Source organism: Myxine glutinosa, chromosome 2 (assembly GCF_964187855.1).
Source record: "Myxine glutinosa chromosome 2, kmMyxGlut1.1, whole genome shotgun sequence".
NCBI lineage: Eukaryota > Metazoa > Chordata > Myxini > Myxiniformes > Myxinidae > Myxine > Myxine glutinosa.
In genome coordinates, this window is record NC_136262.1 from 128,315,937 (window position 1) to 128,339,858 (window position 23,922).

At 46.0% G+C, this 23,922-nt stretch overlaps 1 protein-coding gene across 2 annotated transcripts in view; it reads left to right on the forward strand.

The window, feature by feature from the left end:
* The window catches only part of LOC144888256 (mitogen-activated protein kinase kinase kinase 1-like), a 50,455-nt gene that overhangs the window by 24,761 nt on the left and 1,772 nt on the right, over nucleotides 1-23,922 (forward strand). For both annotated transcript variants that reach the window (XM_078771629.1, XM_078771630.1), the window contains exons 6-8: nucleotides 1,605-1,736; nucleotides 21,876-22,018; nucleotides 22,203-22,334. In XM_078771629.1, the coding sequence (XP_078627755.1) occupies nucleotides 1,605-1,736; nucleotides 21,876-22,018; nucleotides 22,203-22,334 (407 nt within the window). The remainder of the gene's footprint in view (nucleotides 1-1,604; nucleotides 1,737-21,875; nucleotides 22,019-22,202; nucleotides 22,335-23,922) is intronic.

The following is a 23,922-nucleotide window of genomic DNA, read 5'->3' on the forward strand; positions in this document are numbered from 1 at the left end:
GATCACTCCGCATGGTACACTGAGAAACATATTCTGGGAGACAATTGCTTAGGATTTGACATTCTTGGCACCTATCAGGCAGAAACCAGATTGAAGCAAAGATTTTGATGGAAAAATCGTTGAAAACTAATCAGTACTCATCCCAACTCCTGCAATAACATATAACTACTGCCAATCAGTGGCCATTCATCACAAAGTTCATCCTCCAAGGCAAAGATTTCATTTTTATTGCAGTGGATCATCGTCTGGAACTCTTCAAGGCTCTTCCTGTCCTGCTTTTTACTTTATGGTGGAACATCAGAAGAAACTACTGCACATCCCAATGTTGTCCACATTCCAGGGTGGTTTCCCTTTATTTCAAGTTCCTTTCAACATCACATAGTTGATCACAGCTCAGTGCTCAAAACCATTCATTTTCACCAAATCCTACAAATCCAAATAAATGTGGAAAATATATGGTTGATTAGTCAGTATCGTTTAAGCATATTGATATAACTTTGCATGAGGCTAATTATCATCAATAGTATTTCTCACCTCCCACCACCCGTTGTAATTAATTTATTTTTGTTTGTACAGGACTTCCTTTTACTTCCACAATCTCAAGATTTATATTTTCCATATTTTCAACACCTTTCTATATGAGGAACTAAACAAAAGAGATGACAATGTCCATCATCTTCCTGAGCCTGGTGTTGGCTGAACGGTTCATATGGTTGCCTTAAGATCTCAGGATTTAGGGTCTTTAGTTTGAGCACCAGGTAACAATAAATAACACCAGGTGGGTTGACTCAGCTTGTCATCCTTCCGATGTCAGCAAAACTCTTTCAATCATCCTCACTCTTTCATTCCTTTTTTCTTTTTCTCCCACCTCTGGAACAAACTCCCTCACTCTCTTCAATCCTGCTCCTCCCTCCAGGTCTTTAAAACAGCTGTTCATCACCATCTCTTATCTTCCCCCATCCAAAACCTTGATATTTTCTACCGCCGCTAATTCACCCCAGATCCACTTTTTTGAAATACCAACTTCTTTCCTTGAAGTCCTAGCAGTGTCCATGTGTTTCTACCTCTCCCCCCACAACCGCCCCTTCCCATGCCTCCTCCCCTCAAGCCCTAACCCTCCCACAGATCTCCCGATGTCCCTGTTCTCTACTGTTGTACTCGTGTGCTTCCCTCTCTCTCCCCATCTTGTCTCCCACTCTCTTGATCATATGTTTTTTGTGTCAGTTTGTTTTTATGTGATTAATGTTAGCTCTTTCACAAGCCTCGATCTTGCACACAAAAAATAATAATAATAATAATAATAATGAGTACCAGCTTACTGGGAACAGGGGGGGCACTCCATCAGTGGCACAGCTACACTCCCTGCAATGATGCAACCAGCAGCCACAGGCTGCACAAACAAAATAGTAACAAAATTCTCTTCCTGTGTTTGTTTTCTTTTCCATACTCCACATTCATCATGATTACTTTTGCAGCACCAGGGCCAGTAGTCCAAATTAACTATTTTCTTGCATATGCTTTATCATATGTATTCCTTTTCATCATAAATGCCATCAATTACGATGAACAGATGCATTATGTGTGTTCATGATGTCTTTGTACAGGAGGCTCTGTAGCTAACCTGCTGGGAAGGTATGGACCTTTACGAGAAACAGTCATACTCGGCTACCTGGAGCAACTGCTGCGTGGCCTTGCCTTCATCCACGAAAACCTCATCATTCATCGTGACATTAAAGGTAGGCCTAGAAGGGAAAGGGGTAACACTCTTTAGAGTTTAGAGGATTCTTCCTGTTTATTGATTGGTAAAGGTTGCTTTCTTTATCGATATATTGCTGACTCGGTCGACCCCAGAAGAATGTGGGAATAATTAGGGTAGTAGTAGTAGAAGTAGTAGTAGTAGTAGTAGTAGTAGTAGTAGTAGTAGTAGTAGTAGTAGTAGTAGTAGTAGTACAGGGTGTTCCAAAAAGACCTGGACATATTTGGTTGTTTATATATTTAGAACCACAAATGGTACAATGATACCCTTTGGTTTATATGATAGAAAAACTCAGAGTTTTGTGCACACCATCAATACATTTCAATGTGAGCTCTGTTTGTCAGACGCAGGACATAAATGTAGTACACTAGTTATTGCCATATTTGGCTTGGCATGTTTGCGTCTATCAGTGCGCATGCAGCTGCGATCCGAGAACGAAGATTCTGCAGGTTTGCCACCTTGTTTTTGTAGACAACATATTTGACAAACTCCAACAGAAAAAAAAAATCAAGGGAGTTATGTTTGGTGATCGTGGGGACCAGGCGATTGGTCCGTCTCTTCAATCTGTTGGTAGGCGAATCCTTCCAACATGTTCCTGTAAATTGTTGAGGTCACCGTATCCTTCGCAAAGAAAAACGGACCCACCAAGCGTTCATGGAGAAGGCCACACCACACATTGACCATTGGACTGTCACTTATGTGTTCAGTGACCACGTGGGGGTTTCAGAGCCCCAGATGCTCACATTGTGCTGGTTGAACTTCCCTGATACATGAAAGCAAGCTTCCTCTGTGAACATGATCTTTTTCAGGTAATCTTCGTCATCCTCTATGTGACTGATCATTTCCAGGGCAAACGCCTTGCATTTGGGTCCGTCGTTTGGTTTGAGTTCCTGCAGAATCTGCACCATTTCGGCAAAAAGCTTCTGTCTTTCATGCAAAATCCTGTGTATAGTGGTGGTTGGTAGTCCCAGTTCTCTGGATGCACATCGGATTGATTTTCTGGGACTTTGTTGAAATGATTCACGCACTCGTTCAATGTCTACTGCACTTGTGCTTGGCCGACCGGTCCTTTTCTGTTTCTGACAACTTCCAGTCTCCTTAAACCTCTTGTACCACGCTCTGATACTAGTCCACGATGGCGGATTCCTTCCATACCTTGTATGCTGAACTTGCTTGTCTGATCTCGCTTCGATGAACCATTCGACGCACTGAGCTTTCTCCTGTGTAGTCGCCATTTTATTTTACATTAAACTAGGCCATGTGGCATAGGTGGAAAATAGGCTCAATTTTCCAATTTCGTGCAACAATGCTTGGGATTACTGAAAAATATCATAGATGTTGTGCAAATGACCCTCTGAGTTAAAATCAGTATGTCCCCAGAAAAAAAACCTGCACATTAATTTATAACGTGTAGTTGATGTAAATCATATTTTTGTACATTAGACGAATATACCATAACAACACGTTACAAATAAATATGGTTTCATGCAGTGTTTCATGCAGTGTTTTATGGATGATGTCAACACTGTCACCAATTTATATAATTTAATAAATATTTGGAGTGGGTAAATCCCCCTAGACGGGTGTTGGGGGAGGTTAGGGTGGATGGGGGGGGGGGGGTAGGGGGGGGGGGCGCTGCCACAATGTGCCTTCACCATGTTTTTGCCCGCAACTTTTTAATGCTGCATTCGATCACCACCAAACTTGGTGACTTTTCTTAAATATTATTTGGGGATGGGGTCAAGTATTGCCATGGTTACCTTTTATTTGATCTTGCAGTTTTTCATGATTTGGGGGCATATTTTTTCGGGTAGGTCACACATTTCAAGGTAGTAAGCTGACAGGTAGCGGGAGTAATTTGGTCTGTCATATGCAAATAACCAAGGTAGAATTCTCTGACAGATGCAGTTCCCAATTGCCTGTTCTTGTAGCCCTGGTTAAAAGCATGACATTCTCAACCATGTCAACATACATTGACCAAAACTTGAAGGTGGCACTTTCTTTGCTCCTCTTCTATAAGAATTCAGCAAACGATGATGTTACATCTGGGAATGCTTGGCTCTTTAACTCTTCAGTAAGATTTTCCTGGTTGAATCCGGTATGTAAATTCTCCATAACATCAACAACTGTATCTTTTCCATCTTCCAGACTAGCCATGTATGCTTCCCACTGCAGGTAGCGCAAGGCATCATGCATAACTTTATGAGCTCGTATACTTCTGTTGTAGTGATGCCCAGTTACAACTCCATTCAGGGATCCGTGGGCAATTACGCCAGATTCAATCAATATGTCAGTAAACCCAGCATCTCGATATCTTTTACCAATGCAGGCTAGGTATGCCATCTTGGTATGAAACATACCGAGGCGTACAACCAATCTTTCCTTGAATTCCTGAGTTCTCCAGCGGATCTGTTGGGCCTTAGCGTAAATTGCCTGGTCAAATACGATGACAATGACTTCCTGTGCTAATGCATGAGCATACTTGACACTTCGAGTTAAGATTGTCTGAACTGTGTCCATATCTGTTGGACTTGCATTTAATACCGGCAAGTATGATACAGTGGTCATTCGTGGATACACCTTACATAACACTGTGTTAAATCCTGTCCAACCAGGAACGCCGGTATGCTTATATCTAAGCATATTGTATGCCAAGTTCATCTTTCTGGCTTTATCCTCTGCCTTTTCATGGATATTTCTTGTCATATCTACTGCAATGCCGATGGAATTGGGTCCCTTCTTCTTTCCTGGCCCATAAACGGTTGGATATTAGTGGGTCGTGGATGAAGTGTTTTTTCCCTTGTTCGTTTCATTGGATGACTGCTTGCAAGAACATCCACTGAAGGTTGAGCTGCTCTCTGAATCATGATGCCATTTGTGCTGTGGGTCGTACCCTTCCCAGATCGTGTTTCCTCTCCAAAGTCAATGTTATCCCACACTAATGTGGTAAAAGTGTGAGGCTGAATTCCCTGTGGAAGAGCGTCTTCACCCAAGTCGATTTGACGTTTTGCTAGGGCAGTATTGTGTTCCATAAGTGTGGAGTGTATTAGCTAGTTTTAAATAAATTTTAAAATGACTAACACTGACCGTTAGACATCAGCAAGTTTTGATAAATATTTAAAGAGCTTATGATTGTTCATGTCACTCACCTTCTTCTTTGGTTTTGTTTGAGCATGACTTCTCTTTCCTTTTGACTTTGCTGACATCGTAAAATCTTCTGTAGCACTCGTAATGATAGCCCACATTACCACTACTCGGTACAGCGTCTATACAAGATTGCACATTGACGAAGTCGAGACCTAGTTTATTCGAAATGTCTTCAACTACATTGCCTTCCTTGCAGTCAAACGTTCTCCATTCAGCTGCAAAGCTCACAAACTTCATCCAAGAATTACTTGTAAATGATATAAATCTACTTTTAGTTGATGGAACGACATGCATAACACAAAGTTTTGAAGAAAACTCATCAGGCTTCGAATCCGAGTGAATAGGCCTGGGCGCAGCCATGTTGCTTTCTCCCGGTACACAGTTCAAAAACACAACACATGCGATTGGTCAATACCACGAACATTGCGTTATGGCCTCACTGATTGGTTGATTTTTATTACACTACCGAGGTCAACGAACTTTTTATAATGAGAATTTTTCGGTTTTTAAATTTCACTTTTTTTTATTTCTGTGCAGGTTTTTACGTTGGGGACATTGATATTCTGAATAATAATGATATTTAGGACTCATTGTGAAGGTATCACGTAATCCCAAGGGTTGCTGCACGAAAGAAGAAGAAAACCCATGACGTCTGATGGCCTAAACCACCAGACCTAAAAATAAAGAAAACTTTGAGTTTCTGTATCATATAAAACAAAGGGTGTCGTTGTATATTTCTTTTAAAATAAACAAAGTACCCTTCATAGATATCTATCTATGATTCGCTCATGAGTTCCGTGGATGAGAGGATCCTTAAATCGCACACACGATATACAGTCACGTGAAAAAGTAAGTACACCCCATGTAAAGTTTAGACTTTTTCAACATATTTCAACATACAGCTACTTGATCTTCATTTCAACAATATTGACAGGTAAAGGTGATATAATATAACAAATATCATGAAACATTTACATTTTGTAGTCCATTGTATCATTTAAATAAACATTAATGCAAATTTCGCATGTGGAAAAAGTAAGTACACCCTTGGCTCTAATAGGTGGTATTGCCCCCTTTGGCAGAAACAACCTCAAGTAGGCGTTTCTTATAACTGTCTACCAGTCTCTGACATCGACTGGGAGAAATTTTTTCCCACTCCTCCATGCAGAATTCTTTCAGCTGTGCGATGTTTGAGGGGTTTCTTGCATGCACAGCTCGTTTCAAATCCCCCCAAAACATCTCAATGGGATTTAGATCTGGGCTTTGATTTGGCCATTCCAGAACCCTCCATTTCTTTATATATATATATATATATATATATATATATATATATATATATATATATATATATATATATATATATATATATATATATATATATATATATATATATATATATATATACAGACTTGGCATTTAATATGGAATTTTTTTTTTGTGGGGGTGAACTTACTTTTCAAGATGACTTAGAACCAAAAGTTCATTGGAATTATGTTGAAATTATTCTAGATTTTGTTAATGTGACCTTTAAAAGAAACAAAAAACACATTTGACATTTCGAAACAAATAAATTGATCCTTGAAAGTGATGTAAACTGATATCGAACTCAATTCATGGACAGTACTGTGTTAAACTTCTGTACGTTTTCCAGAAGTATCTCTTTATTTTGCACATTAGCCAAAAAAATTTTCAACAAAAACAAAAGCTAAATTATGCCTGGGATTACGGACAGTAAAATTACAGTTCAGTACTTCGTGTAACCCCCACGAGCATTCAGGAGAGCACGTACACGTCGAGGCATGCTGTTCACGAGATTTGCCAAGGTTTGGACAGGAATCGCTTGGCATGCAGTGACAATAGCCTGCTGCAATTCACGCACAGAGGTAGGCTGCTGGTCCAAGTTGTCGATTTGACGCGTTAATTCTGCCCACAAGTTCTCTATCGGATTCATATCCGGGGACATGGCAGGCCGTTCACGAGATTTGAATCTATGATGTCTGATGGCCTAAACCAACATTCACTTCAATCAACAATCGATTAATAAGTGTATTACGGTTTCTGTTAGCCTTTGCACAGGGAAATCTATACATCGAAGTGAAAGACACATAGATGAACACACATGGAAGGTAATTTTGGTAGCTGCCTTTAAGTATTAACTCTTTCTTCCATTTGGGCCAACCTGGCTGATGTACCTTCAATTTCAAAGTGCACGTTGCACTTTTGGGATAGAATTAAATTAATTTCATGGCTTCCAGTTTCTTTGACGAAATTCAAAATATGCTCTACACCACAGTCAGCAAGAAAGTGTTGGATCATGCGAGCACGATGAGGCCGTGCATTGTCATTTTGGAAGACAAAGTCTCCTCGAAAGGCTGCACGAGCAAATGGAAGCAATGTTTCTTCCAGAATGACCCTGTACTTGAACTGGTTCAGGTTTCCATTCAGAACAACCAGGTCAGTTTTTCCCCCTGCATGAAAAGCAGCCCAAATGGTCACCCCACCACCTCCAGCTTGGACTCTTGGCACTATACAATCTTCGTTGTGGGCTTCATGCACTTGTCTCCACACTCGGACGCAGCCATCTTGACGATAGACCAGAAATCTAGACTCGTCACTGAAGGTCACGTGATTCCAGTGTCCTGGCTGCCATTGACGGTGCTCTCTGGCCCACTGCAATCAGTGCTGGCTGTGTTGTCCGGTCAGGCGTGGCTTTCTCAGGGGACGCCTGGCACGATAGCCTGCTTGAACCAGTCGTTGGTTGACTAGCCTTCCGGATACAGGCACATTTGTCAGTTGCTGCCACTCAGCCCTAAGCCGATTAGCTGACTTGGTACGGCCATTGCAGACTAACCGGTGCAGCTGGCGATCATCTCTCTTTGTGGTTCTGCGTGGATGTCCTGGCTTCGGTATTGGAGTAGGGACACCCCTCTGAGCATTTCGTTTCAGGATCTTTGACACCTGACCTTGAGTGATGCCATACTGCCGAGCAATAGCACGCTGTTTCATGCCAGAATTTCGTAAAGCCACCACTCCATGACAAACAGCATTGTCAAGTTGACGGACCATCTCCAGAGGAAGCGGCAATAACTTTTGTAGACGTGCAGCAGTTGTTTTCCACCAATACAGAACGCAACAACCCATATATACCCGATTGTGAAGCCAATCGTCAAATGTACCTGTCCTTACATTTTGTCACGCCACCTGTGATATAATCCTGTTATTGACCTCTTGCTGCGAAAGACAATCAGTGACATGGTTCTTTCAACAAAGACATCACCGAAGGGTAAAATAAACTCACCAGATTGATATACTGAGTTCAGAAAGTAAACCCAAGTCAAGAAAAAAAAAATATTCCATATTAAATGCCAAGTCTGTATATTGTCGCAGATCTCAAAACGTCGGCCTTCCCCTGATCAAGGGGGGATTAATCCCCTTGTCCTTTTACTGGCCCACGCGATCCCTGGGCTATCACGTTCCTTCCGGTCGGTGTTAAATAGGGTTGTTGGTCGAGGTAGTCCTATTACCTAAGTACTAACACCGGCTGTGCAGCAAGGAAATAACCCCACCCGAACCATGGCGTTAGTGGACACGTCGAGCGAAGCGAGCCGCGATTCGGGCCGTTAACAGGTACTAAACCCGATTCTAAGCGGTTGTTAATCGTGCCACGCTTACCCAATTGAGGAAAAGACTGATACGGTCGAATTGAGAGGAAAACAGGAAGAACAGATTGGTTTATTAATTATTTACACAGGAAGAATTGGAAAAGAAAGAGCAATGTACAATGAAGAGGAAGAAGCAGATACACAGGGCAGCCTTATACAGTCTTATACTTATCCCTGGACACGGGCCCGTTCACACTCAGACTCACTCACACGGGGTCTGTAGATGGTCGGGTTGAGGGTCCAAGGGTCCACATCTCGTCCGGTCCCCGACTTGTACCGTGCAGGCAATGGAAGACGGCAGGCAGCTCTCCACGTGGCGTAGGCGCGAGGCGGACAATTTTATGTCGGGGGATCGGTAAGTGGCGATTATATTGCATATGTAATACTTGTACCGGTGCCTTTATACGTGCTCCTGGTATCGCTGGGTACAATACGCCACGTCCCCAAGCCCTCCGCAATGCCACGTAAACCCTTCACTATTAGGCCATCAGGCAGACCCCCAAAATAGGGTCTATTGGTACCAAAATGAGGGAGTAAGCCTAATATTGATTTTTGGATAGGTCTTTACCCCTAGAATATGAAAATATGTGATAGCAAATTCAACCATGTAGCTAAATGGGTGTTATCACCTCATTTTCAAAATGGCCGCCAAAATGCATGTTTTTCTATTAGCCCAATGAGCCAATTAGCTCAATTAGCGCCAATTAGCGCTTTTAGCAGCCCAATGAGAAACCGCTCCAGCTCATATGGAATAGGTGTTACATCCTCAGCATCTGATGGATGGTATGGCCAGGGTGTGGGTTTCATGTCGTCTTTGATTTTTGTACGAATTGTCGCTGATGTTTGATCTATGATCTTGTTGGAGTCTTTCACTTTGTTTTTCCATATTTTGAGTTCCCTTTGCAGACATTGATTTTGCAAGACAGCATCTTCCAATGATACATTGTCTGGTACCATCACCAACTTTCCCTTGTCATCTGGAAATATCTTCACCGAACTCCCCAGCTCATATTCAAGCGTTCTATGAACATGTTTCTTTGTGGACTGCGTCAGACAATCAATCCCATCAGACAGCATGTATTCTTCTAATTTAGCAGTGAGTGACATGACTGGTATGATGGTCTTGTTTGGGATTACGTCTGTTCTGATATAGGTGAGAAGTTTTGCATATGCTTCTTTCTCGATCCTCTGGTACTGTGCAAAATCATCTGTGTCATCGGGTCCATCTGCACCTTCAAACTCAGGCTGTATACATTCTCTGTTGTAATTCCTGTAGCATGAGAAATGGTAACACGCTTCTGCTGCCACAATATCTCTACTGGTAAGCGCTATCATATCCTTGTCATTTTTCTTTATTGCACATTCTCTCAATCTTTCATCTGCTCTGAGTTGAACAACTTGTGAAAGTTTTTCACGTGTATGAGACCCCTTCACATACTTGTCTCTGCGACAGAAGATGCACTCCGTATCATACACTCTTTTCTCTACTGATGATCTCCTACATGGCCTTTTGGGAGCGCTGCTACCTCCTGCTTCAGATTCAGTGTCTTCATTGGCTTTCCTCTTTAGCATGTTTAAATCTCGTTTCATGGTGAACAGGCTCCTACATTTTCGGTGGTAGAATATTTCTGGCACTTCATTGCCCTCAAGCCCCTCGGCAATATTGATGATATGTTCATGGTTCCTAACCTTAGCCGCTTCCAGTAATGTCAACCAAGATGTGTAGTTTTGTGGGCTCACCAGATGATCATCGTCATCCGATCTTGTCATGTGTATAACGCATTCTTTGCTTTCTGTGGCGCTGTTCATTTTGGAAAATTAGTAGACCTCATCACTTGGTGTGTACTATTATTTCTATTCTAATCGTATAGCATCTACTTTCTATCTACTCCGTTGCTCGTTGCTCCGACCACCGTTCCTACAGAAAAAAAAGCAAACAAAACAACAACAACGTTAAATTTTGAATGTAAAGTGGCGGCCATTTTGAAAATGGGTGATAACACACATTTAGCAACATCGTTGAATTTGCTATCACATATTTTCTTATTCTAGAGGTAAAAACCTTGTCAAAAATCATTATTAGCCTTACTCCCTCAATTTGGTACCGGTTGACCCCCCTAGCTGATAGCCTATATGGGCGCCTTCCACAATAATCCTTCTCAACACTGCAGTCCTCTGCAATGCGTGCCGCGCACCAGTCCTTTGTAAAGCGCAATCAATCCTTTCAAGGCTTGTCACCGCGCGTCTCTCCCTCTCGTAACTCAACAAGCGTCTCTCCCGTAACTCAACTCTGTTCAAGACTCGTAACTCAACTCGATCCTGCAACTGACGAGCGCCTCTCCCTTCTCATAACTCTCTCACAATGATTGCAGTTGCGTCCGTCCTCATAGCTGAGGTGGGGGCCTCGCGCGAAGGGTTTTATTGCCACGCCCAGCGAACCCTCTGGAATGTCCAGCCACACCCTGTCAGGCGATGTCGCCTCAGCCCTGATTGGCTGTTGAGGTCTTACCGGCTCCGCCTTGATGGCTGCTTGACATGGCCACACCCCCACCCTTGCGCTCCGCCCCCCTTTTTGGGCCTTACCTCGTGGCATTTGGGCTGGCTCGAGTGGAAGCCCAAGGGCAGCGAACGCTGCTGGTAAAGGAGGTGCATTAGCCAAATCAGGGATGGATGCTGCCCAACGAGGTCGATTTGGAGGGTGGGCCACAAAATGAACGGCATATCCAACGGCCATGATGCGGCATATCCACCTTTTCTTCTCGGAATCCCCTGACCACGACATCACTTCACAAAAACTGCAACAGAACAAGAAAGGCTCATTAGATCATTATGAAATTTGGTATTTGAGATGTCAAATGAATGATCCGTCCCGCTATATGCCCGCCATTGTACAGTGGCGACCCAGTAGAGCTGGGCAGGGGGGGGGGGGGGGCAAGGTGTTGAGACTATCAAGCACACAGCGATGCAATCTCCATAGACAAACATTCGCAGTAGAATGGGCCGTACTGAAGAGCTCAGTGACTTTCAACGTGGCACTGTCATACGATGCCACCTTTCCAACAAGGGAGTTCATCAAATTTCTGCCCTCTGGAGCTGACCTTGTCAACTGTAAGTGCTGTTATTGTGAAGTGCAAATGTCTAGGAGCAAAAACAGCTCAGCCGCAAAGTGGTAGGCCACACAAGCTCACAGAACGGGACCGCTAGGTGCTGAAGCACATGGCGCATAAAAATCGTCTGTCCTCGGTTGCAACCCTCACTACCGAGTTCCAAACTGCCTCTGGAAGCAACGTCACCACAACAGCTGTTCGTCGGGAGCTTCATGAAATGCGTTTCCATGGCCAAGCAGCCGCACACAACCCTAAGATCACCATGCACAATGCCAAGCATCGGCTGGAGTAGTGCAAAGCTCTCCGCCATTGGACTCTGGAGCAGTGGAAACTCGTTCTCTGGAGTGATGAATCATGCTTCACCATCTGGTAGTCCGACGGACGAATCTGGGTTTGATAGATGCCAGGAGAACACTACCTGCCCGAATGCATCGTGCCAACTGTAAAGTTTGGTGGAGGAGGAATAATGGTCTGGGGCTGTTTTTCATTGTTCGGGCTAGGGCCCTTAGTTCCAGTGAAGAGAAATCTTAACGCTACAGCATACAATGACATTCTAGATGATGGTGGGCTTCCAACTGAAGTCCCTTTGCTGTTTCAGCATGACAATGCCCCCATGCACAAAGCGAAGTCCATACAGAAATGGTTCGTTGAGATCGGTGTGGAAGAACTTGACTGGCCTGCACAGAGCCCTGACCTCAACCCCATCGAACACCTTTGGGATTAATTGGAACGCCGACTGCGAGCCAGTCCTAATCACCCAACATCAGTGCCCGACCTCACTCATGCTCTTGTGGCTGAATGGATGCAAATCTCCATAGCAATATTCCAACATCTAGTGGAAATCCTTCCCAGAAGAGTGCAGGCTGTTTTAGGAGCAAAGTGGGGACCAACTCCATATTAATGCCCATGATTTTGGAATGAAATGTTCGACGAGCACGTACAGGTGTTATGTTTGAGTGTCCACATACCTTTGGCCAAGTGGCGTGTATATTATGTATGTATGTATGTATGTATGTATGTATGTATGTATGTATGTATATATATATATATATATATATATATATATTGTTACGGTCCGCGGATAAGGATGTTGTTTGCCGAGCGGAGGCACCGCGGCCGAACAGTTTTCCCCGACTAAACCCGATTCCCCGAACGTTGGCCGGATCGCGCCACAGATATTCAACAGGGAAAAGACAAAAGCGACACGGATGTGAAGATGAAGGAGGAGACGAAAAGGTTGGCAAATACTACTAAATTTATTTACTATTTACAGGCTCAAAATAACCAAGGAGATGGAAAGATAAGAAAATAATATACAGAAGATTTTAGAGACACAGTGAAAATCGCTGGCTTACCTATGCAGTCTTAATTAACCCAGGACAGAACAAACAGAACAAACTCACGTACACAAGAAGGATGGAATGGCAGGAATGAATGCTGGAAGGAGGAATGGGAAGGTTCAGCTGGGGCAGATGGTTCGGGCTTGATCCCGCACGGGACGTCGGCTGGACCTCGACGACCACCGATGCCACCGCTATCTGGTTCCCGCGGGGTAACGGGTTGAAGCTGCCTGGTGGAGTCAATGCTGCTTCTCTGAGCAGAAATGAATGCTCAGGACGCGTCTGCCGTCTCTGGCGCAACTGCTTGTAATTGACCTTGAACCTTCTCTCCCTTCAAAGCTCATCTGGATCTTCTTACGCAGTACCTTGCGCGCGCGCTTTTATAACGCCTCCGGCGATCAAGCCGCTGGCCTTCAGGACACGCCCATCGGGGTGCTCACCTCGGCCCTGGTTGGTCGCGCGACCCTCTGGCTCCGCCCTTGATAACGACGGGCGGGCACGCCTTTCTTCCCCGACCCGAGCACATGTTCAATGGTGGTTTTGGAGGGGATGTAATATTGGCAATCGAGGCTTGGCCATGACGAAAGGGGAAATGGAGGTTTTGGGAATGGGAATGAAGAATGAAGGGAATCTATCTTATTTCACTTGGTGCAATGGAGTGTCATTTTAATGGAAGACAAAGCCTTAACCTAATACACAGAATAAGGAAATAAACTACTGAACAAGGGTATTATAGTGTCCTTCAATGTATGCTTTATGGAATTAACTACCGGAACGCCCTTTGACCTTTATACACACTGGAGCAAGGAGGTCTCAGACTAAAACAATAATTCACAACCATTTACTACAATAAAAACACAATAAAAAAAACACAATCCTCATAGCCGCAACACTGCACCCTCCTCCTCTTAGGCACGTCCCGGGCCTATACCTTTAATTTAGTGTGACACGTAGGTGTAGTTCCCTCTACTTTTAACCTGAGTCTGAGTGCGACAGTTTTAAAACATAAATAAATATGTCCCGCTGCTCCATTGCACCCTACCTAACAGACTCACGCCCACAGCTAACCGAATTGCGGAATGGTCTTCAAACTACACATTGACGGTGGGGAGCATTATTTACAATTGACGCTACTTTTATTTACAAAACGCAACCCAGGACCTGTGATTGTTCTTTCTGGGGGGGAGACAGTCTGCTCTGCATCGACGCACCATGAAAGCACCCAAAACGCACCAACACACCCTCAAGCACCAATCGGTGCACAGTCATCACTGTTCATCAATAAAAATAAATCAACAACCCCTAGCCCTGCAGGTGGTCTCTTGCTCTTCAGCTCCCTCTGCTGGCTATTTGCTCTCTTCCAGTTGTTGTCATCTTCCTTTGCTGGCGCCCTATTTGTAATAAAACTTGCACCCAACAAGGTCCATTTGTATTTATTTATGGCCCACAGGGGCCGACTATGTATGGTTCACCTGTGGGGCATCGGTGCCCTGTGGCCAAGGTCCGCCAGCAAGCTTTCGGGCCTTCATGGCCGGTTCCAGCAGAGGGGCCATGCCCCAACCCATGGGGTCCATAAGTGGTGCTCGGCCACAGACATGTGGTCCATAATGTGGTGCGCTGTCGCAGACATGCAGACAGCTGGTTCTGGGAGTTCCGGGCGCACAACGGCAGACTCACTCACGCTCCCCTCGGCGCCCAGTGGCGCTCAGGTCCTCATGTGGGAGACAAAGGGGGGAAGAGACAGATGAGCGAGGGGTAAGGTCACAAGGCTACACATCAAACAAGGCAATGCAAGGCGAAGTGCGTACGGAGAGCGAAGTGAGAAAGCTCGTCCCTACCGTACGACACCCCCCCTGTCACCTACTCTACCCTTGCCCTTACCCCATATTTACAAAATTCTACACATGTACAAATTCGTCGCTACTGTCACGTCTTCCCCATATTTCCCCTATACCAAATTCGTTCCCACAATCCCTCTAACCAAAATTTGCCATCACCCAATTCATCATCAATCCTCATAAGGAGGAAGAGATGGAACATCAAGCACAATGTCACACCCACGTCATGATGCGTCTCACAATCCAAACCATTTGCATCAAAAATAAAAATAATAAAATAACCTGGCATGGTGTGGAGGTACGTCACCTCAGGTGAGTGGATGCAGATGGTGCGAGGAGATCTTCATCCTAACTATCCTCTAAATGACATTAACACACTTTACACTACCCGGGGTCTTTCCCTGCCAATCCATTGGCCAACTTACACTATGGGTTCTAAAAACCAATTCCCATTGACCAAACTGTGGTGCTTCTCAATATGGGGTCTCACTCCCCCGATTCAACTCCCTGTGCCCTTGCACAATTTCAGGACTGGGGCGTGTAGCTCTCCCAGCAGGTCTACCTACCTGCACACCTCCACCACTGCAGTTGCCACCCGAGCTTACCTAGCTCCTCACCCTAACCTATCTAATTGGGGAAGGCCCCTCCTGGCTCTGTCACCCCTCGGTGCCCTCTGGCACTGGGCTACCCGGGTCCGTCCTCCGGATCCTCGGGCCCCATCCACAACAACTCTACCGGCTCCCAGAGCCCACCTGCGGCCTCACCTGGCCGACACCCTAACAGTGGTGGAGTGCCCAAACCAACTACACACACTAACAGGCTACACGCCCAGCCATTTCCACAACACTAATGCACCCATCCAAATAACATTCTTTCACCCGCACCACAGATGCCAATATCCAACCACAATTTACCTGTACCCTCTACCTAACACTTACACTACCCGCCCCGGGTATTCGTGATGGGGGTCCATCCTTCCCCCATTCACACCTTTGCACCATCCACTCCACTCCATAGTTTCCACCATACTCACTCCACGACCATCCATTCCAATACTCCATATGCTCCAGACCATTTATTCCATACACCTGTTCTCCATTCACCTGTTGTTGCACACCTGTGCAATCTTACCTGGTGCCACCTGCACCCTCCTTCCTTCCTGGACCATTCGGTCAATACAACTCACATCACTCTCACTCCCTCATACACTGCTCCATACACCTGTTCAGTTGCACACCTGTGCAATCACACCTGTTCCTCACACACTTTTCACAATACACTTCTGAATACCCCGCCAACACTCACACGGCATCATCTAATCTACCTGTTGCCCTGCTAACTTAGTGCTCCCCGTCTTCCCTTTAAACTAAGCACATACCACGTCATTATCATCCACTCTAATCTACCTGCGTCCCCACTACCGGTATCATTGTCACTACCTAATCTTACCGTTACCTTAGGTCATCTTCTCTAGATCCCTATCATTATATCCTAACCCTCCCGGGCTAGTTTTCACTGCCATAAACCCCATAAATCTAGTGCTCCTTTGCCCCCGCATGTGAGAGATGGCAGAGTTGCCATCCCTCCACATCGGGTATCTTCCACTACCAATTTGGCTCATCCAATTGCAAACAATCAAAAATTTGCCAATCACTACCCATCATCTGCCAATCCTTTGCCAATCATTCAATTTTGTTTTCCTAATTTCGGGTCCAAAACCACTATCCTCCTCATCACGTCTACTCACTAGTGCCTCTCGGTGCGCCAATTCACTTCTAAAGCTCGGCTTCGTAAAGCCGAGCAATGAATGCGGGTTGTTTGGTGCCAGCGGCTGGATACGTCCCGCATTCGGTGCAGGGACGGGGGCTTACCCGGGCCAAGATCCCACGCACCACCTCGGCACGGAGCCATCCAATGGCCCGATCTCGACCTGCCGGAACGCCTCAACAAAAGGGGATCGCCATGACGACCCTTCCTATCGGGCTGCCCGCTCCGCCTAGTGGAGCACGGACGCGGCCGTTCCGAGCGAGGCCCAGCGTGGATTGCGCACCGCGATTCTTTCGAAACCGCCGTGGTTCGGATCCCCGCTGGTCCTCTCGGCACGCGAAGCTGCTCGGCACGCACCGAGGGCCCGATTCGGCTATAAGTCGCTCTAACCGCTAACCCGGTTACCGTCGATGCTTCACCTGCATGCTCACACGCATACGCTACCCCTTTCACCCTCACCGAGCTCGGTGCTCCAACGCCGCCCGTACACCCCGCATACTTCGTCATTGCACTCGTTCTTTCGCTCACAGACTTGGTCACACACCTGACCACCGCACACCTTTGCACACACTCGTCGTTCGCACACCTCACCAACACACCTCTTCGCGCCCCCTTCTCGGTCACTTCCTCTGTGACAATCACAGGTGTGCTCTCACTCGCACACCCAACCACGTGCCTCACTACCAACTCAAGTGTGCATTCCCACACACGCTCTACCATTCCAGGTGTGCATCCTTCCATTCCAGGTGTACATCCTCTCTCACCTGTCACAACCAACTCACGCTCCGTGTCACTCTCACTACTTTCACCACCACTCTTGACAGCGCACTCACCCTTACTCTCGACAGCGCACTCTTTCCTCATGCACCTGTCCGTTACACACCTTTCTCGCGCACACTCTCCCGTTACACCCTCTGTAACACTCACCACAGTTGTGCACTCTCTCATTACATCCTCTGTAACACTCCTCACTATGCGCTTCAATGTGCTCCCTCGCACACGCGCTACTACCGACTCACTCTCGACAGCACACTCTTTCCCCATGCACCCGTCCGTTACACACCTTTCTCGCGCATCCTCTTGCGCACACTCTCCCGTTACTTCCTCCGTAACACTCCCCACTACGCGCTTCCATGTGCTCCCTCGCACACGCGCAACAACCAACTCACTCCCGACGGCACACTCACTCCTCGGCGCGCACTTTTTCCTCACACACCCCAGAGTCGGACATTCTCGCACACCTCCTCCTTTGCACACCGTACCTGTCGCACACTTTACCAACGGCCTCTCACGAACACCCGGGTCCAAAGCAACCCCCAAGCCGACTGAAGCTCCCCTCACATCATATACATTTCCTCGTATATCGCCACTCACCTTGGCACCTCGTCTCCGCACCTCCTTCGCCACCTGCAAACTCTTTATTTGGTTAGCGAGCACATCATCACGATTTGAGCACCGACCTTGTACATATTCCATCACCTCCTCCTGTATTTCTCTCTTAGTTTCTGTCCGTCTCTTCTTAATTTCACTCACCCCCTCTTCCACCTCCTTTAACTTTTGCTTCACCTCTTTTATCTCCTGGTGCATCTCCTCAATCTCGTCCTCTAAGGCTACCTTGACCGTCTCTATGTGCGTCCTCACCTCCCGGTCCTTCGTCTCCATTACTTCTGTCACCTCGTCCAACCTCATTGTCAGTCCCTCACGTACCATCTGACATTGCCTCTGTGTCGCTATCAAGTTATTTTTAATGTCGTTTTGTGTCGCTTTTAACCCTCCTAGTACCGCAGTGTTCCTTTGAACCTGCTCCACTAACTCCGTCTGTCCCACCGTCAGCTGTTCCACCTCCTCCGTCAGGTCCTCTATGCCCCCTTGTAACTTTGCCGTCCCATTTCTCACCTCTTTTTCCATACGCTTCTCGCCTCGCTTTACCTCCTCGCGTACCCCCGAGACCTCCTCACTTACACCTCGTCGTATCTCCTCCCTCTCTTTTGTAGATGCCGCCCTCATCTGTCCCAATTCATCCCTCTGAGCATCCAATTTGGTTTCTACCCCGATTTTCACCTCCTCTATCTGCTCTCCCATTTGTTTAATTTCTCGGGCGGATTGCTCCCCTATTTCCCGCAATTTGCCTTCCATTCTATCTTCTAGCCCCCTTAACCCATTTTTCACCCCCTCTATCTGATTCTCCTGGGCAGCCATTCTATTTTCCACCCCCGTTAACCCATGTTTCACCCCTTCTATCCCTTTGTCTAACCCCTCAAATTTCTTGTCTAACCCCTCAAATTTCTTGTCTAACCCCTCACCGATACCCCTCGCTTCGTCCCTCATTGCCCCCATTTGGCCCTCTAATCCCTCGCTTCGTCCCTCATTGTCCCCATTTGGCCCCTCATTTCGCCCCCCATCCTATCCATTTTTGCATTCAGTTGGGTCAAGAATAATCTGATGTCAAACCCGGTTTGCCCAGCGTCCCCAGCCGCCACCGCGGGCTGGCCCTCCGCGGCGCCGCTATTTTGGGACCCTTCAACCACGTGCGCGAGCGCGCCATTTTGTGCACCTGATACCCCCTCAACCACATTGCCAATGTTCTCCTCCTCTCTTTCCTCCACATACATTTCCCCGAGGTCCTGGGTCGATTCTACCCCGTCTATCTCTCCCACCGACATCCCGTCGCCTTGACCAGCCATGGCGCGATTTCAAAATTCGGGTTTTGTCTTTAAAACAATTTCAGCAGCTCATAATTTTGAGCGCGTTACGCGCGCTTCGGGTCCGTTCCCGCTCCCGACACCAATTGTTACGGTCCACGGATAAGGATGTTGTTTGCCGAGCGGAGGCACCGTGGCCGAACAGTTTTCCCCAACTAAACCCGATTCCCCGAACGTTGGCCGGATCGCGCCACAGATATTCAATAGGGAAAAGACAAAAGCGACACGGATGTGAAGAAGAAGGAGGAGACGAAAAGGTTGGCAAATACTACTAAATTTATTTACTATTTACAGGCTCAAAATAACCAAGGAGAAGGAAAGATAAGAAAATAATATACAGAAGATTTTAGAGACACAGTGAAAATCGCTAGCTTACCTATGCAGTCTTAATTAACCCAGGACAGAACAAACAGAACAAACTCACGTACACAAGAAGGATGGAATGGCAGGAATGAATGCTGGAAGGAGGAATGGGAAGGTTCAGCTGGGGCAGATGGTTCGGGCTTGATCCCGCACGGGACGTCGGCTGGACCTCGACGACCACCGATGCCACCGCTATCTGGTTCCCGCGGGGTAACGGGTTGAAGCTGCCTGGTGGAGTCAACGCTGCTTCTCTGAGCAGGAATGAATGCTCAGGACGCGTCTGCCGTCTCTGGCGCAACTGCTTGTAATTGACCCTGAACCTTCTCCCCCTTCAAAGCTCATCTGGATCTTCTTACGCGGTACCTTGCGCGCACGCTTTTATAACGCCTCCGGCGATCAAGCCGCCGGCCTTCAGGACACGCCCATCGGGGTGCTCACCTCGGCCCTGGTTGGTCGCGCGACCCTCTGGCTCCGCCTTTGATGACGACGGGCGGGCACGCCTTTCTTCCCCGACCCGAGCACATGTTCAATGGTGGTTTTGGAGGGGATGTAATATTGGCAATCGAGGCTTGGCCATGACGAAAGGGGAAATGGAGGTTTTGGGAATGGGAATGAAGAATGAAGGGAATCTATCTTATTTCACTTGGTGCAATGGAGTGTAATTTTAATGGAAGACAAAGCCTTAACCTAATACACAGAATAAGGAAATAAACTACTGAACAAGGGTATTATAGTGTCCTTCAATGTATGCTTTATGGAATTAACTACCGGAACGCCCTTTGACCTTTATACACACTGGAGCAAGGAGGGCTCAGACTAAAACAACAATTCACAACCATTTACTACAATAAAAACACAATAAAAAAAACACAATCCTCATATCCGCAACAATATATATATATATATATATTGTTACAGACACGACTTTGATGTTAAGGTGGGCCGAGCGGAATGGCCGTCGTGTCCGCACAAATTACCCGATTGTACCCGAACGTTGACGAAGCCGCGCCACGCTGGCTCAATAAGGAAAAAGAAGACACCCGGCTGGGTTATAATGACAGACACCAATGTTTCGATTCTCAATTATATTCGTAAGGAAAGGTTAGATTACAGGGGCTAGAGGTATATCACAGGAAGACAAGCACTTAGACACACTCTTATATTAACCCCGGACAGACGACAGGTAAACGGGACAACGGCTGACTCACACGGCAAGGAAAGGCAGATAGCGATGGCTCAAGGTGCACTCTTGGCTCAAAGCAGGGTACAGTCCGGTCCAAAGATGCGGGGAGGTCACAGCGCTCGGAGGGGACGTTCTTTCTCAGGCGGGTTCTCTTCCTCTCAGCGATCGCAGGCAACGTTCTTTCTCCAGCTGGGGGCGCATCTGACGTCACATCCGGCGCGGGGCCGCGTATATCCGGCGGGGAGTGACACGCCCTCGGCTCGTTAGTGCCGCCCCAGATGGAATCGGTCCGCCCTTCTGATTGGGTGCGGGGGGTTACCAGGCTCCGCCCTTGAGGAGGAGCTGACAGCCAGCCCCTCCGTGGTAACCCCGTGGAGCGCGTGGTCAATGGCGCTAATCGAGCCGGTGTGAGGACGCATCCTCCCCCGCGCCGCCGCCATCTCCTCTGTTGTTGTTGTAATTGTTGGGGAAGAAGATGGAAGGAGGTATGGGAAAGGTCCTAAACTCACTACTGATGCCATATAATCACATTCTGGTGCAACGAAGAGTCATAATTAATGGAAACGAGGCCTTAACTGACATAGACTAAGAATAACTAGCAAGATGTCCGAAAGTTGTCTACGTGTGGTGCGGTGGACCTGGGCACGACATTTAATGGGGGAATAAGGGGAAGGTCGGCTCTACTGATTGTTGTTTACATGCAATGGGACTAGGGAATGGGGGATTAGGGAAAGTTGGGGAGTATTGGAGAAAATAGGGGAATATTTACAAGCGGATATGGAGGCCAAATTCCATATTCGCAACAATATATATATATATATATATATATATATATATATATATATATATATATATATATATATATATATATATATATATATATACATGTATATATTGTTTTTTTCAGGGGTTTTTTCTATTATTATTCCCTCTCTCTTGTTTCTTTCAACATTTTATTGTATTCATTTATGTTAATATCCCTCTTTCATGTTTCCCGGCTTGTTTTCCAGGTGCAAACCTGCTGGTGGATAGTACAGGGCAGCGTTTACGAGTCGCGGATTTTGGTGCAGCAGCACGCCTCGCCTCCAAGGGGACAGGGGCTGGCGAGTTCCAGGGTCAACTCCTGGGAACCGTCGCGTTTATGGCCCCTGAGGCATGGCTTCATCATCTCTCTTCATGAATATTGATCTTGCTTCCTTTTTCTGTGCTCTTTATTATTTGTTGATCCTTGTTCTCCTTCTTGCCTCGAGCTCACCTTCTGCATCGCTTTTGCAATGAGAATCCTCTTGGTGGGTGCTTACAGATTTGTATAACCAGGCACCTGCCTTTTTCCGCAGGTGCTGAGGGGTCAGCAGTATGGCCGTAGCTGTGACATTTGGAGTGTGGGTTGTGTCATCATAGAGATGGCATGCGCCAAGGCACCCTGGAACGCAGAAAAACATTCCAACCATTTAGCTCTCATCTTCAAGGTGAGCCGGCCCACCACCTAGAAGGTCTGAATGATGCGAATCATCATCAAACGAGACAGTAACTTCCAGAATTTGTGAATTATCGTTTCTGAGAACATTGTGCCCATCACTCTGTATTTTGATTTGGTGCTTCCATGTGACTACCGATCTATTTTTTGTTGTATATGGGACAAATTTCCCAATGAATTAATTCCCACATCCAATTTGGGAATGTCTTTCATGTTCCTGTGTGTGTTCACTTCGCATGTTTCATGAAATGCTGTTGCCATCCCCTAGCCTCCATTCATGGAAGATTAGATCCAGTTGCATCTATTTTCCGATAGATCCAGTATCATCTACCTCACACCATCAGAGACTCCTCCTCACTCACCACATTCAAAACATCACTAAAGACCCACCTGTTCAACACTGCATTCAACATTCAACCCACAGCATTTAACCCCTGACTATCTCTTCTCCTTCTCCCTCCTTTTGCTTTAAATATTTCCCTATTGATTCTTGTCTTTTTGCAATTGTTGTTTTCATGTATTGTTATGCATTATGTTTGCCACTCTGTCAAAGCGCCTTTGGGCTTCTGGAAAAGCGCTATACAAAATAAATGAATTATTATTATTATTATTATATTTTGCTGTATAATTAGCGCTTTCTGGAGAGGGTGGGATTGCTGTGGATATAGCTTAGGCATGATGGGCGAAACGACTTCATCCTGTCTAAGCTTCCTTGCACTGCATAAAATATAATTGTTCAAACATATCCATTGCATGTTTTTTCCCACTCATTAACAGCTGCTAGAAAGTTTCTAGGTAGGATATAATACAACACTGGTTTCTTTGCTATTTAAAGGACAATAATCTGCCATTACAGAGCAATAATTAAATATTTTACTGATGACAAATGCACAATGGCCTGCTGTTTTCACAAACCTGCATGGAATTAATAGCAACCACCAGAAAGCTAGCTGATAGGATAGTAGGCTTGATGTCTTTTCAATTAATTAATTAATTAATTAATTGATAGGCAATAGCTGGTTGTGAGCTGGCATTGTATTAGGGCTGCTATACCTATGACGCAGTTCCCCGCCACCTCTACCCCCATATATTAGGCAGGCATTTAATATTTGGCCAGGGTCCCGGTGAATGATAATGTTGAGATGTTTAACATCCATTAGTGAATGCTGGCAGAAGGGAATGCCAGCTTGACGTCTTTGGCACTGATGGCAAACTTTGCGATGCAATGTGCTGCCTGCAAAGCACCAGGTTAACATTTTGTAGTCGGGCACTGATTATTCCAATACCAGGACAAGAATGTACTCGTACAACCCAAACTACACAATTTGATTTCTCGCTTTATTGAATGTAAAGTCGCGGTTGATGTCATCACTTGCCGTTTGGTACAATGGATATGTAATATTACTTTGTTTGGGGGTTGCTAATGAACAATAAATAATTCAACTAATTCAACTAACAACTCCAAAAAATGAGTACACTCAGAAAAAAGAGGACACTCCAAAGAAAGAGGACACTCCAAAGAAAGAGGACACTCCAGAGAGGGACACTCAGAAAGAAGAGGACACTCCAAAAAAGAAGAC